The sequence below is a fragment of the Ctenopharyngodon idella genome, chromosome 17, assembly GCF_019924925.1.
Source record: "Ctenopharyngodon idella isolate HZGC_01 chromosome 17, HZGC01, whole genome shotgun sequence".
Classification (NCBI taxonomy): domain Eukaryota; kingdom Metazoa; phylum Chordata; class Actinopteri; order Cypriniformes; family Xenocyprididae; genus Ctenopharyngodon; species Ctenopharyngodon idella.
Window position 1 is genome coordinate 26270721 of NC_067236.1, and position 15686 is coordinate 26286406.

Here is a 15686-nt window from a genome sequence, read left to right on the forward strand (position 1 = left end):
GTGTTATTTTGTGTGTTTTTGCTAAATTTTAACATAGAGAGACATAAGTTAGTGTTTATTGTTGTGTCTTGTTGGGATTTATTGGGGGTTATGTTATGTTAGTTTTGTAAGGGTTAGCATTGCGGTGAAGACTAGAGCCTGTGGTTGAGGATGGGCTGCAAAACTTTTAAGACAACATACTGTATGTTGTTTGATTATATACATGAAAGTATATAATGACAGTCTCTTTGATAGTTAAAATAGCATGTGTTATCTGCTATCTAACATTTAACCAAGATCTGAATGTGATGTTTGTGTAAATTGTTTGTGTAAACTGTATGTAATGGATGAGTGGGGCGAGGCTGAGAACTGTGGGAACGAAGGGATGTCGGTGATGTGATTCTAAATTGAGAGACACCTGTGTACCACACTGGCCTTGCTCCGCTTCCGTTGCTCTTGGCCCCGCCCCATTTGTCATAAATTTGTTAGTTCTAGTTCTACTAACTTAAAAAAATGAGTTGATTACTTACCCTGTTAGTGTTTCACTGTACCACCCGTGGTACAAATGCCATTCAAAAGAGACCTAAGGGGTTAAATGTTTTGAGGTAATAAGTTTTCTCAAATGTTTTGAGTATTCTGAACTTACTGAGTTTTACAGTGTATGTTTCAGTTAGTTTCTATGGTTTTGGTTGGTTTGAATATCATGCACACCTATTACTCATGAGTTTTGAGTATTTTGTTATTTTTGAGTTAGTGTTTAATAAAAACCTCAGTGAAGCATGTTCCACCTATATGCTTATCTGTAGACCTTACTCTAAAAATGCTACAGTAAAAACATGTTAATTGATTAACTCTTGTGAGCGGAGGTTGCAAGATGAAAAAAGGTCAGATTCAAGCCAGCATCCTCCTGAGCACAACTGCTCATATGTTGACAGATAAACCACTATGCCACATTGCCAACCAATCTTTACATATGATAGTTTCACAAAACAACTCTATAAGATAGGCGAGCTGTGATTTACGCGTTAGCAAACAAAGCCGAATTTATGGTGTCTCCTGTCACAGCACTCAGAGTGCACAAATTCTACTTTGTACTTTGACATTATCGTTGTGTCGCTTGGAAAGGCAGGAAATAAAAAAGAGAAACATGTCTTCTAGCTACAGCCATCAGCGTCGCTCATGAGAGAACACAAGCACAGAGCTCACCGAGTTACTCTGGCACGACGGGAGAAGAGTTTGTGTGATGAGACAAAACCATTTTCTCTGTCATATCCCTCACAACCAAAGCGAAAGAAAAAAAAGAAAAACAAAAGAAACAAATTTACAGAATGCACAGGCCATTGAATAGAGTGACCTTTGGAAGGCTTAAATTGTGTTGGAAAGTATAGCACTCAGTGACATTTCAAACACTCGGTTGAGTATAAAGTGTCTGAAAGCTTAAACTACAAAGTAGAGATACACTATAGTAGCTGAACAAAAAAAGACAGGCATTTAAAAAACGGAGAGTTGAGCTATAGAGAAACAGGTTGGAAAAGATGCATATGGTCTCACAATATATTAGTCTAAAATGAAAATTTACGTATTGAGAATTAATAAGAATGAGAATATATATTAAATGTATTTCAAAATATATTTAATATAATATATGAAATACTTAAAAATTATATATAGTATAATATTAATAATATGACATATTTAATATATTATTTCAAAAAAGTGTGTGTGTGTATATATACATACAGTCGTAATCCTATCTCTAACCCACAAATATACCACCAATACATAATATAAAGCAACAAGCCCAGAGAAGCCATGGTTTACAGTGAATTTATAACAGCTAAGGGGCGTTGTTAGAAAAAAACCTCCTTAGCTGTTATAAATTCACTGCTTCACGGGGCTTATTGCTTTTATAAAACGGTTACCACACAATACAAATATTAAAGCCAAAAACTCTGTATTAATGCAACTTTCATTAAGTAAAATCATTAAAAGCTTTTCTTCCGCTGCAAAAAATAGTCCCTGACCGTGAACAGCAACAGAAGTTACATTTATTACGCCATTAGATGGCGGCATGGAGTCACTCAGTCGCAAGACTTTTATAATGAAACTTGTTGTGAACACGGAACAAATGACAAATTCTTTGACTAGAGCTGTCAGTATCAGCAGGGCACAGGAAACCCTATTATATGTTAAAAGGACAAGATCAAACAGATTTTTTATTATGAACATAAGACTGACCTGAAAGAAAATGCTGAATGCAGGTAATACACTCGGTCACTCGATATCTCTCACAATACTCTTCTACATACTGCAGTAAGCTTTAATGAACAAAATCAATTGAGAACAAACATGTTTACGTTGCTAAGAGTGGTTGTTAAGACACTCAGTGGCGCAGCGATACTTATGTAATGCGGTCAGCTGTATGTTTTCGCGAATTTTACAACGGCTTCGAACGCGGCTCAACCAATCAGAATCAAGGGCAGGAACTATCTGTTTTATAATAGATATACAGTTGTCTAAAAGTAAAAAGAATATGCAAATGCATTATCAATACTTAAATGATTTTACAGCTGTGGACTTACAATCTATTACAAATGTCACTCTTAATATAAATGACTACTTGTCACAAAGATGCATACTTGGAAAATCAGCAACATTTGCATGGAACACCAAATGGAACACTATGGAACATCACACAAATTGACAGAACCATTTAATTTCATTGCCCTCTTAATTTTCTTAATTTACGTTTGAATGAATTGTGCATTCAGCATCTAATTCTGCTGCTAATGAATAGCTAATAAATAAAAAGGCTGCACAACATTTCACTTTGTGGAAAGGAACATCTAAAATCCCACTTCCATTTTGTCAGACACTTGGTATTCCGGCATTGTCGTTCCTGACTAACCATGATGGCGAAATGTTGTCTCTGATCAGCTCACCTCACAGGACTCTAAGCAGCTGTTCTGACAAGCTCTGGTTGCTCTTTAAACCACAACGAAAGGGCAATAGCTAAGCATGTTAATGGTGTGGAAACCCCACACCATCAGTCAGTAAAGGTAGACAAGATGACTCACATTGCAGTCAATGAGAAGCTCAGCAAATTCAGATGAAAGCATAATATAAAGTCAAGTGAGAAAGGAGTACTGGGATGATTGCTGTGCTCAATGTTTAGGAACAGTGTTGATTTTGGTTAAATGATCATGTTTGGAGGCACTAGGGGGAGTGTTTTGCTAAGAGAATGAGGGTACAGGCCTGTTCCCAGAGCCACTGTCCTGCATCTCAATGCGTCTGCTGCAGTAATTATTGGTAATGGCAGTGATTATAAAAATGACACAGCAAACGCAATTTTGCCCCAATTTGCAAAGCTAATGTTCTTTAATTAGCTCCCAAAATGAGGGCTTTTGAAGGTAAAACCACATTTTCTCTTTGTCTTGAGGATAAATTGTTGTACTCAAATGCAATTTAGCACCTATAGATGTACAGATGTGAATGCGATAGAAATTACTTGGTTTTGTTTAACTCTGAAACATGAAATGTGGAGTTATCTGCTTTTGCCAAAAAACGACTGTTGGAGTAATCTGCTTTTGCTAAAAAAAAAAAAAAACTTTTAATATATATAAAAAACATACTTTCAATGAACTTCCATTTTTTAATTTACCTGTATTTTCTGGAGTTATCATTACTTAATCAAAACAACCCAACTGCAGTTTGATTGATATTACTTGGAATGCACAATAATAATAATAATAAAAAAAAAACATGATGTGTGAGAATTATTAAAAATGGAGTTAACTGGTTTTGCAAATGAACTCTTCTTTTCTGCACTCTCACTAATGCTTTAAAATTATGGATTTATAGTTGAGTATTAAAGTTGAGTGAACTTAAATTTGAATGATTGCTTGTTACCTTTGCAATATTTAACTCAATATTTAAGCTATGACAACAAAATTTAAGTTAAATAATCTTTAAATTTTAGAACAAAATATTAGTTGGATCAACAAAGTGTCTGTCTTTGCTAACTCAAATTTTGAGTTTCAGTGAACTCAAAATTTTAAGGCAACCAGTTTACTTTATACTGAAACCAGTAAATAATTTTATACAGTGTAGCATATTCCAGACTTTTGGGCCCGTTTCACATTAAACCAGGATTAGGCCTTAATTCAATTAGGACATTTAAGTATCTTTTTAAAATGTGCTTTGGAAAAAAGAGAGAGAGAGAGAGAGAGAGAAAACAATGGCACTAACATATTTTAAGATATGTCAGTGCAAGTTGCTTTTTTTTGGCTGCCTACCAACATGTACGGAAACTGTCTGTAAAAACATTTCACATGTGTATACTTCTGCGCTGAACACCGCAATGAGTTTAACAACACTCGCAATGTGGATCACAGTTCATATCCGGACCGAGAGTGTTTCAAGTTTTTATGGACATATTTCACATTCTCTTCAACATCTGTAAATGAAGAAATTAAAATGTAAATATTAGGCTAATATTTAAATTTTAACGCTGTACTATAACATAAAATAATTATTTTGTATTAAATACTCGATATCTGTCATATCAAAATTTTGATTAAGGTTAAGTTTACAGTAGGCTACTACACCGCCGATACAATTAGTATTTGCCTTTGGATTGGGTTTTCAATCTTTTAGATGTCATGGACCTCCTATGATTATCCTCATGTGAGGAACCAACATTCTAAAATTTAAAAGGCAGTTATATACACTGCCCAACCCAAAAAACAAAAAAAAACAAAAAACAAATCACTGTTTGGATTTAAATAGGCACATGCTTAAGAGTCTATGATTGGATCATTATTGCAGTGATTATGTTTCTAGCATGCTATATGTTTGGCAACAGTTCTTTTAACCCTAATTGATGAAGTGTGTAGCTTTTCATTTCTTAAACAATGTAGGAAGACACATCGTGGCCATATTCCAGGATGACAATGTCAAGATTCATCAGGCTCAAATTGTGAAAGAATGGTTAGGAAGGAGCATAAAGAATCATTTTCACATATGAATTGGCACCTCTGAATCCAGACCTTAAATTAATTGAAAGACTTTGGGATGTGCTGGAGGAGACTTTACAGAGTGCTCACCTCTTGCATTATCAATACTTAAGATCTTGACTAAAAATTGATGCATTGTCTAATTCCCATTATGACGGTCTTCGTCCTTTTCTGGATCTCGGTGTTGAACAAACATTTGAGGAAACATGATTTCAGAATGTTAACCCACTGTGTTCTCTCTCATTCAGTAACACAGAACGATTGGTTCACATCGATTGCTCTGAAAGATGCTTTTTTCCACATAAGCATTTATCCACCACACAGAATGTTTCTTCGTTTCGCCTATCCAGGCTCATGCTACGAATTCACAGTTCTTCCTCTCGGGTTCTCACTCGGCCCTCAGACTTGTTTGTGTGTGGAGGCAGGCTTAGCTTCACTGAGAATGTCAGGTCTGCGGATTTTGACATACATAGACGACTGGCTCATCATAGCCGAGTCGAAAGAGTGTTGCAAGACACCTGCTGTGTGCTCATACACATCACATCTTTTGGGTTCAGGGTAAATGTGAACAACAGCAATTTTACACCCAGTCAGAGTGTGATTTTCTGGGGTTTCTCAGTCTCCATGCGAGCGCGTCTCTCTCAAGAGCGTGTTCTCTCTCTAATGAATTGTCATAGTTTAGAGAGGGAGCGAAAGTGCAATAATCGCACATGTCTCAGACTGCAGGTTTTGCCTCTGGGGCTTCTGAGAACGAGAGCATTCATGAAATGGGTTTTGTTACTACATTTCAGCCCGTTACGCGATCTCTGCCGCTCGCTGCGTGTGATGCGCGCCTGCACAGCAGCTCTGCGCCACTGGAGGATCGCAGACTTTTACGCACAAGGAATCCCTCTGGGGGATTCTGAACAGTATTCTGAACAGAGGCACGCAGACCTTCTATCGACCAGGGGACCCACTCTACGGAGATTGGCTCCTCCCCCCTCAGATAGTGGGCATAGTATGGATGAGATTCGGACAGGCAACCGTTGATCTATTCGCCTCGTGCGAAAACACACATTGTCCTATGTTCTCCTCGCTATAATGTGGACGCCCCCCTTTGGGTAGACGCACTGGCCCACCCATGGCCCAAAGTGCTGCTGTATGCTTTTCCTCCCTTATGCCTGATAATTCCCACACTGGCCAGGGTGAGAGAGAAGGGCCTGTCTCTCATTCTGATAACACCCTGGTGGCCCAAATCACTATGGCTGGCAGAGATAATCCCTCTGTTTCTGTTATATGCCCAGCCGTGGCTCACTCTCCCTCCGCACAGATCTATTATCTCAAGCGAACAGGAAGATTTATCACCCACACCCAGACAGGGTGGCTCTCTGGGCCTGGCCCGTGAGAAGACAAACTTAAACACGTAAGGGCGTCCCCCGTGTGTGGTTGCTACTATACAGAATGCCAGTGCCGTTTCTACACGGCCTTTATATGGTTGTGGCAAGTGTTTGAAGGGTGGTGTGATGGGCATGGTCTCACATCATATCAGTGCTCAGTTCCTAATATTTTGTGTTTCTTACAAGACCTGATGGATAAAGGCAGGTCTTTTTCCACTATTAAGGTCTACCTGACGGCTATTACTGCCTGTCATGTGGGCTTTGAGAGCTCAACGGTCAGGCAGCATCCTCAAATTCGCAGATTTATGAAGGCTGCCTGTCGTTCTTTGCCAGTCATCAGGAGAACTGTTCCTGAATGGGACCTCTCTATGGTGCTGGAGGCTCTGTCTTGATACTCTTTTGAGCCCCTGGGAAGTATTTCCTTAAAGTTGCTGTCCTTCAAGACATCTTTGCTCTTGGCCTTGGCTTCAGCTAAATGTGTCAGTGAGCTGCATGCATTCTCGGTTCATTCCTTGTGCACTAAATTCTCTCTTAGTAGAGATAAGGTTTTTCTTTAACATAAACTGTCCTTTATGCTTAAGAGCTTCCCTGCGTTCACATCGGAGGTGTTGGAGCAGTCCGCTTTTCACCCTTCACCTTTTTCCTCCGTGGAGGATCAGAGGCTGAATGCTCTGTGTCCTGTCCTTGCATTACAGACCAGTGCTTTCCGGACGAGCGACCAGCTCTTTATTTCATGGTCGCCCCCTCACAAGGGGAGTCCCATATTTAAGCAATGCGTCTCACATTGGCTTGTGTGGCATATGAATCGATGGGAGCGCAGCCCCCAGGAAACATCAGAGCTCATTCCACAAGGGGCTTAGCCACCTCTTGGGCCTTGTTCAGGGGTGTGTCACTGCAGGACATCTGTTCTGCTGCCAGCTGGGTGTCTCCTTATATGTTTGTGGGTGTCACCAGAACCTCGGTAGCACATTCTTTTTTAGGGGTGGGGTCTTCATAGCCGTCCTTCTCTGGCTTACAGAACTCACTGTGAGTGTATTGGGCAATCGGGGAGCTGTCCATCTCCCATAGGTGGATCTCGAACACGAGATGATAAAAGAGAACAATAGGTTACTGTCGTAACCCCGGTTCACTTAAACATAGAGTGGAGAGATCCACTAGCTTTGCCCCGCTTGCCGCACAAGAAGCGGATATACTTACTGGAGAATAGAGGCGTGTGCAGCCCATACATGCTCTCAGGTAAGGGGATGGGGCCTTACCTGGCATTGGCTGCGTGCTTCTGTCTAGCCAGACTTGGTGCAACTGGATGCTTCTGCAGAGGTCAGGTACGGATGCCCTTCCCATAGGTGGATCTCTCCACTCGATGTTTCAGAGAATCGGGGTTACGACAGTAACCTATTGTTTGCCATCGGCTGGTTGTGGAGGTGAAAACAACAATGATTCCACACTCGTTGCACTGCATCATCAAGCTACGCCTTTGTTTTGAATAAGCGACCTCTAGGGTGAAAATTACATACTGTGCCTTTAACATATTAACTCACAAAAAGATATTTAACATGGATATATGAGTTAAAATATTCAGGAACTAGTACTACCAATTCACAATAATGTCACGACCCTCTAAATCAAAAAACACATTTGTGGGTCGTGCCCAAGTCGCTTGGCTGCAGCTGAATTTACGTTTAAGTTAAACGACACATACACACACAAAATGCGATTTTCGAATCGTAAAAGCTGCAATATAATTATATAAATATATACATTGCGTGTTTCAAAGTGAATCGCAACTTGTAATAACAAGTGTTTTCAGGGTCTCAGAGCGAGTCGGTTCATTATTAAGCGGCTAGGTGTGCATTACTAACAGTGTTGCCAAGTCCGCGGTTTTCCCACGGAATTGAGCTACTTTTACACTGTTGCCCTGGGTTGTTTTTCATGTCCGCGGGTTGAATCGCCCCAAAATAACGTGATATTTAGTCCCTGGAATGCAAATTTTATCAGGGGACCCCCTGAAAGTTATCAGTTTATATAACACCAGTGTTAATTAATGTGTACTAAATAAAAAAAAACAACAATATTTTTTAAAAAAATTTATTGAATATAGAAACATTCACATAAATATTAAATATTATAAATATTAAATATTTGAAATTACACAAAACTTTGTCAACATGCTACATAAATTATCCATTTGCTCTAAGCTGCCTTGCTCTGACTGTTGGGCCTTGACTTCAATTGCCATGCGCTGTTTTTTTTGTGGGGGTGACTGGTCCACACCGGCATTGTCCTGTTGAAGGAACAGACATAATCATGTAATGCTGACCAAATTTAATGAGTGATCCTTAAAGAAAATCTAAAGACAAATTGCTTCTATCATGTCAATATGAAGGGGTTGAATTGAAAAGGATATGATTATAGGCCCATATTAAAGTGTCTAATTTCTAAATCTAAGTAAAATTGAGAGGTAGGAGGGTCTAACCAATGCTCTTTTCCGGCTCAGCTGGGACCCACGCCAAAGGCTGCTCCGAATTCTCGGTTTCGTCTGAGGAGCTTGCTGGCTGTGGGTCTCCAGATTAAAATTCAGCTGCTGCGTCTTTTCATTTAGGTTGTCAGTTTCCACACATAGTTTTTGTGGAGGTGCCCGACGCAGACCTACATTGTCCTGTTGAGGGAACAGATATACTATTGTAATGCTGCACATGTTAAATGAGTGCTTCGCTTCTTGGAATGCTCTATGTGGGTAGCCTGCGAGCACCTTTGGAGCAGCCACAGGTGTCCCATGTGGGGACCCATCAGGCACGGGTGCTCCCTCTGGGGTCCCCGAATGCACTGGCACACCTTTTGGGTCTACACCTGCATTGTCCTGTTGAAGGAACAGACATAATCATGTAATGCTGACCAAATTTAATGAGTGATCCTTAAAGTAAATTTAAAGACAAATTGATTCTACCATTTCAATATGAAGGGGTTGAATTGAAAAGGATATGGTTGCCATCCCAGATTAAATTCTGACACTGTTTAATTTTTTAAATCTAAGTAAAACTGAGGATAGGAGGGTCTTACCGATGCTTTTTTCCGGCTCAGCTGGGACCCGCGCCGAAGGCTGCTCCGAATTCTTGGTTTCCTCTGAGGAGCTTGATGGTTGTGGCTCTCCAGATTAAAATTCAGCTGCTGCGTCTTTTCATTTAGGTTGTCAGTTTCCACACAAAGTTTTTGTGGAGGTGCCTGACGCAGACCTACATTGTCCTGTTGAGGGAACAGATATAGTATTGTAATGCTGCACATGTTAAATGAGTGCTTCGCTTCTTAGAATGCTCTACGTGGGTAGCCTGTGATCACCTTTGGAGCAGCCACAGGTGTCCCATGTGGGGATCCATCAGGTACGGGTGCTCCCTCTGGGGTCCCTGAATGCACCGACACACCTTTTGGGTCCACACCTGCATTGTCCTGTTAAAGGAACAGACATAATCATGTAATGCTGACCAAATTTAATGAGTGATCCTTCAAGTAAATTTAAAGACAAATTGATTCTACCATTTCAATATGAAGGGGTCGAATTGAAAAGGATATGATTGTCATCCCAGATTAAATTCTGACACTGTTTCATTTTTTAATTAAGTAAAACTGAGAGATAGGAGGGTCTAACCGATGCTTTTTTCCCTCTCAGCTGGGACCCGCGCCGAAGGCTGCTCCGAATTCTCGGTTTCCTCTGAGGAGCTTGATGGTTGTGGCTCTCCAGATTAAAATTCAGCTGCTGCGTCTTTTCATTTAGGTTGTCAGTTTCCACACATAGTTTTTGTGGAGGTGCCTGACGCAGACCTACATTGTCCTGTTGAGGGAACAGATATAGTATTGTAATGCTGCACATGTTAAATGAGTGCTTTGCTTCTTAGAATGCTCTACGTGGGTAGCCTGTGAGCACCTTTGGAGCAGCCACAGGTGTCCCATGTGGGGACCCATCAGGCACGGGTGCTCCCTCTGAGGTCCCCGAATGCACCGGCACACCTTTTGGGTCCACACCTGCATTGTCCTGTTGAAGGAACAGACATAATCATGTAATGATGACCAAATTTAATGAGTGATCCTTAAAGTAAATTTAAAGACAAATTGATTCTACCATTTCAATATGAAGGGGTTGAATTGAAAAGGATATGATTGCCATCCCAGATTAAATTCTGACACTGTTTCATTTTTTAAATCTAAGTAAAACTGAGGATAGGAGGGTCTTACCGATGCTTTTTTCCGGCTCAGCTGGGACCCGCGCCGAAGGCTGCTCCGAATTCTCGGTTTCCTCTGAGGAGCTTGATGGTTGTGACTCTCCAGATTAAGATTCAGCTGCTGCGTCTTTTCATTTAGGTTGTCAATTTCCACACATAGTTTTTGTGGAGGTGCCTGACGCAGACCTACATTGTCCTGTTGAGGGAACAGATATAGTATTGTAATGCTGCACATGTTAAATGAGTGCTTCGCTTCTTAGAATGCTCTATGTGGGTAGCTTGCAAGCACCTTTGGAGCAGCCACAGGTGTCCCATGTGGGGACCCATCAGGCACAGGTGCTACCTGTGGCTTTTTCTTTCTCCGCCTTCTCTGCTGCTCCATGTTCTTCAGCATTGCATCTGAGTTTGGGGCCTGCTCGGATGCGTCACTGAAGACCAGGGATGAAGAGAGGTCCCCTTTCACAGAATTGGCGGGCACAGGTGCTACCTGTTTGGACCTGGCAGGGACAGGTCCTCCCTGAGCAATCTTCTGCCTTGACTGCTTTATGGTCTTCCGTGTTGCATCTGAGAAGCCTGAGTGCTGGGACCTTCTCTGGGCCTTCTCAGATGTATCACTGAAGACCAGGGATGTGGGGCACGAAGTTTGTTGTGCCTCCACTAAATCCCCCCACTGGCCAGAGATGTGGCCCCCATACTCAGGCTCCTCAGATATAGGGGATGAAACTTCCACCATCGCCCACCACTTCCCCGCAGCAAGGGCCGTGATGAGCTCATCAGAATAAATACTGGGCATGGTTGACATACTCCAATAGATGTTTGATGTGATGGTGAAAAGTGATCTAGAAATGACTATATGCAATCTGTAACTGTGAAACTATGAAAGAAAGAGAAAGGGAAGAAATAAGATGAGTAAACAACATACAGTATAAGAACCTGAAAGCTTGTTGTTTTAAGCCCAAAGTATACTTATGTCATCTGCGTTCTGCAATTTTCATCATCAGAAGGTGTTTGCACTGATGGTGTGTGTACAACTGCGCATACGCTAGGTGAATGTTAAGACACAAGAATATTGACAACATTCAGTGCTGCCCTTTGACATCTGGTAGAGTATAAATAAGCAATTGTAGTGTGCATATGTCAAACTCATCCATCTGTTAATAGCCGTGCGGACATAACTATGCACGAGATTGAGAATGAGCAGAACGTGGAAAACAAAGTATACCCATGTATAAAAAGTACAGGCCTACAGTGTATGCCCAGTGGTGGTCCATCAGAAAAGTGAAGGGAGGCTGAGAGCAAAAGTATATAAAATTTTTCTATTACGCCCAAATAGAAACTACACATATCAGCTTTCACTATCACTTCAGTGTGTCATCAGATCTGCAATCGGTTGGTCAGTGAAACATAAATGATCAAGTTATCAATTTTTTCTTTTGATCATTATTGATTTAGATATCAGCCTCCCATTTCCACACAAACCACCACTGCATGCCTATTTATTTATCTAAATGTACAGTAAATAGAAATAACATTCCACTGTTTCAGCAGATTCTTCTCAGAGTTATAAAAAGATTAAAATTCAGATCCCCAATCCCTGTGTAAAGAGCATACTTACGAATACTCGCCGACTCGCTACAAAAGGAAAACTGGCTCTGCACTCAAGCTTATACTCATCGAACGTTCTGAGGAATGCGGCGATCACAGTAACGTCACAGTGGAACACAAGAATAGATAAAGAGTTGGAGACCTACGCTGTTTCGTTAGATTAAAATTGAACATGCAATACAAATACAAAGAGTGACTAAGTATTTTTAATTAATGAGCGCAACACAGAGACTATTTAAGACTGGCTATGACTCGGTGACAAATGCAAGACACTCTTCTCTGCTCCTCAAACACATAAAACATGAGTTTTTACATATAGTGTTTTTTGAGTAAAGAAAGCGCTGTACTTATTCAAACAGTTGTTTACTTACCCTAATATTGTAAACAAGCAGAGATCTCTCTTCAAACGGCGTGTAGCACTTCTTTTACCATAGAGGCGTGTGGAGTTGTGAGGTTTGACTGACAGTTTGAAGAGCCAATGTAGTTACGAGGTTTAGTCACAAGCTCATTTTAAAACTTTTCACTGGTTAAATAAATATTTCAAAACCCACAGAGAGACGTAAAGGATGACCGCTAAGATTTATGAAAAGAAATAAATAAGAAATTACGAAATTCAGAGATACAATGTTTCTGCACTACAGCAACCAGACGGAAAAAAATGTTTATCTGGCCAAAATATATTTGAAATATAATTTTAATATATGAGGTAAACAGTGAAGTTCGATGAAATATATTTTTGAAACTGAAAATATATTTTGTTTCAACCTTCATATACTTAAAAATGTATTTCAGGGGCAAGAAAATACATTTAAAAATATATTTCAGGGCACAAGAAAATAAATTTCCAATCTTACAGTCGACAATGCAAATGTGGGTGGAAGAAAAAATATTGCGATCAAAACTACGTTCCATTAAATGTTAGAAGAATTTTAAACACTTACAGAAAAAAACATGAATTTCCCCATATTTTTCACATTGACCACTTTTGTTCACATATGATCTTCCCAAAAAAATACAGAGTGAGCAGGCACTTGATCCCCAGCCTGGAAACACCCTCACAGATGTGTATTTTAATTTATTATTTATTAATTTAATTACTTTATTTGCAATTTAATGTCAGTGTGATAGCGTTTAAATGCACATCAAATTAAAATAAATTAATTAATAAAATCGATAGATGTACGATGTTAATAACTGTGACGTAATTTCAACTGACTTTTGAACCCGTGGCAACAGTGTAAAAGTAGCCCAATTCCGCGGGCTGTTGCAGCGGGTTGAATCAATCCAAAATAACGCGATATAGTCCCTGGAACGCGAATTTTACCGTGGGACCCCCCTGAAATGCGACTGGGCTAGTTTTGGGCAAGTTTGAGGAGCAATTGAGCGGGTTTTGTTATGAAAAACTGGCAACCCTGCTCTGGCGGTACGCAGGGAAGGAGACCAGAGGCCGTTTTTTGAATGGATGTCAATGGATGCTTATGGGAGCATATGTGTAGCAAATTTCAATTTGAAATGTAATATGCAAAATGGCAATGCAATATGTAAAATGGCAATGCATTTCTGTATTTGAATTTACATTTTCCATACCATATGTGCAATGTTCGGAGCAAAATGATCATTCAAATTTAACAATATAATTTACATTTGCTATTTCCTAACATAGTTTTAACATATAATTTAAACATATATTTCAACGCTTTATAAGTTGCAAAATTAAAATTAAAATGTATTACAGAAATGATTATATATGTTTAACATGTTCAAGCAAAAATTGTAGCAAAATGATCATTTAAAGTACACACAATTTGACCTTATTTATTTTGTTAGCTCAAATTGCTAGTTTTGTGGTGAACAATTCATCCGTGCAAGTCAATCCACACAAAAAAATTGTTTGGCTTCGTAATATTTAATAAAAATCTGAAAATGCTCCTCCCCTCTGCAACGGTGCCCCTTCTTTAATGACATCAGTTTGACAGCTTGGGTTGAAAACGCTTAAACCACTCCCCTCCGACCGTTAGTCTGCTATGAGCGAGAGATGGAGAGGAGGAGCGCTAAAATAAAACCCTGCCCTCTATTCAATATTCCGTTTCACTTGGAAATACGTCACAACACTGGAGAAAAGTCGTTTGCAACTTCCGGTTCACGGGGACTTTAAATGTTTTTTTTCTTAATTGCATTTGTACTCACAGTTAAGACACTTGCAATTGCATTTTCATTAAATGTCCCGCAATGAATGTAGCGAAATTCAATGTGGATTTGAAAATGCATTTAGCGTTTTAGTGTGCATGAAAAGCGCTGCTATTTATGCCGTCCATCTTGCCATATGACGCTGTAAAAAATGCCGTTTTGGTTGCACAGAGCGCGTCTTTTATAGGTTGCGTCCGAAAACTGGAAAATGCTGCCTTCAGAGGACACATTTCAAGATAGGAAGGCATCAAGGCACGTCCGAATCTAATGTTAGCTTCACTTCCTGTTTCCTTAGATACCTTCATCTGTTCGATTTTTCAAGGCAGCATAGATGTATCCTTAGCTGCCTTTGATATCCCACAATCCTGTGCTTTTCATTCTGTCACTGTTGCGCTAGAAAAATAAAGATGGCGTCCGAAAGTTGCGTTTGCTGGCCAGTTTGAGTAAATGTACATTTTTGACCAACATTTTCCACTTTTGATGTCATTTCTAGCGAGAAATTACTACTGTAGTAATTAAATATTTGTTTAGTTCTCACCAAAGCTCGCACTATATTGCGGTAGATCATTAAACTGTTACACTGCCTCAGAAGTCTGTCCGACGCTGCCTTACAAGTCATTGCTTGATGAGGCAGCAAGTCAGCTACCTATGTTTTCGGACGCAGCCATAGTATAATAAGTCACGCCCACTGATTTCCACAGCCAGTAGGTTTGAACGGTTTTCACCCAATCAATGGTAAACTGAGTCAGACCAGACCAGTTCAGCACGGATCATTTTAGCCATAAAGGAGTGCCTATGAATTGATAGGATATATTTATGTACAATAGCCTATAACTTTTTGGATATTTTCATCTCAACTAACATTAAACATATGAATTAAAGATCGCACCTCTTTATCATCTATATCTGAGACTTGTAGGCTATACCTTTTCAATGATATAGCCTATAGTTTGTTGTGATTCGATTAGAATATTAAAGTAAACTTGAGTGTTCCACTGTCACAACGGGAAACTAAAAATTGACACTGCGGGGCTCACAAGTAAGGCGAGCTTCCTCCTGCAATGGTAGGTGTGTCGTGGTTGATAAACACCATCAAAATGACGTTGATCGATGTATAAATTAATATAGGCTAATCCCACAACATGAAATTCAGACATTTTCAAGTTCTGAATTCATGTTGAATTCGAGACTTTGAGAGCAGTGTCAAGCAAGCAGATTAATCAGGAAAAAAGCAGACACAGTAAGGTGTAGCAAAATTAGCCTATAGTTTGGAGCTTCAGACACATTGAAACCCATAGGCCTACTAATATTAT

At 39.8% G+C, this 15686-nt stretch overlaps 1 protein-coding gene across 1 annotated transcript; it reads right to left on the reverse strand.

Annotated features, from left to right (window-relative positions):
- Positions 1–1146: 1146 nt before the first annotated feature.
- On the reverse strand, positions 1147–14476 carry LOC127498146 (histone acetyltransferase p300-like). Its single transcript, XM_051867141.1, has 10 exons — positions 10871–14476; positions 10595–10777; positions 10287–10394; positions 10011–10193; positions 9704–9811; positions 9428–9610; positions 9120–9227; positions 8844–9026; positions 8520–8651; positions 1147–1155 (listed from the first exon to the last, which is right to left on the reverse strand). The coding sequence occupies exons 1-10, from the start codon at positions 11381–11383 to the stop codon at positions 1147–1149; spliced, it is 1710 nt and encodes a 569-aa protein (XP_051723101.1). The 5' UTR covers positions 11384–14476.
- Between the last annotated feature and the right edge of the window lie 1210 nt (positions 14477–15686).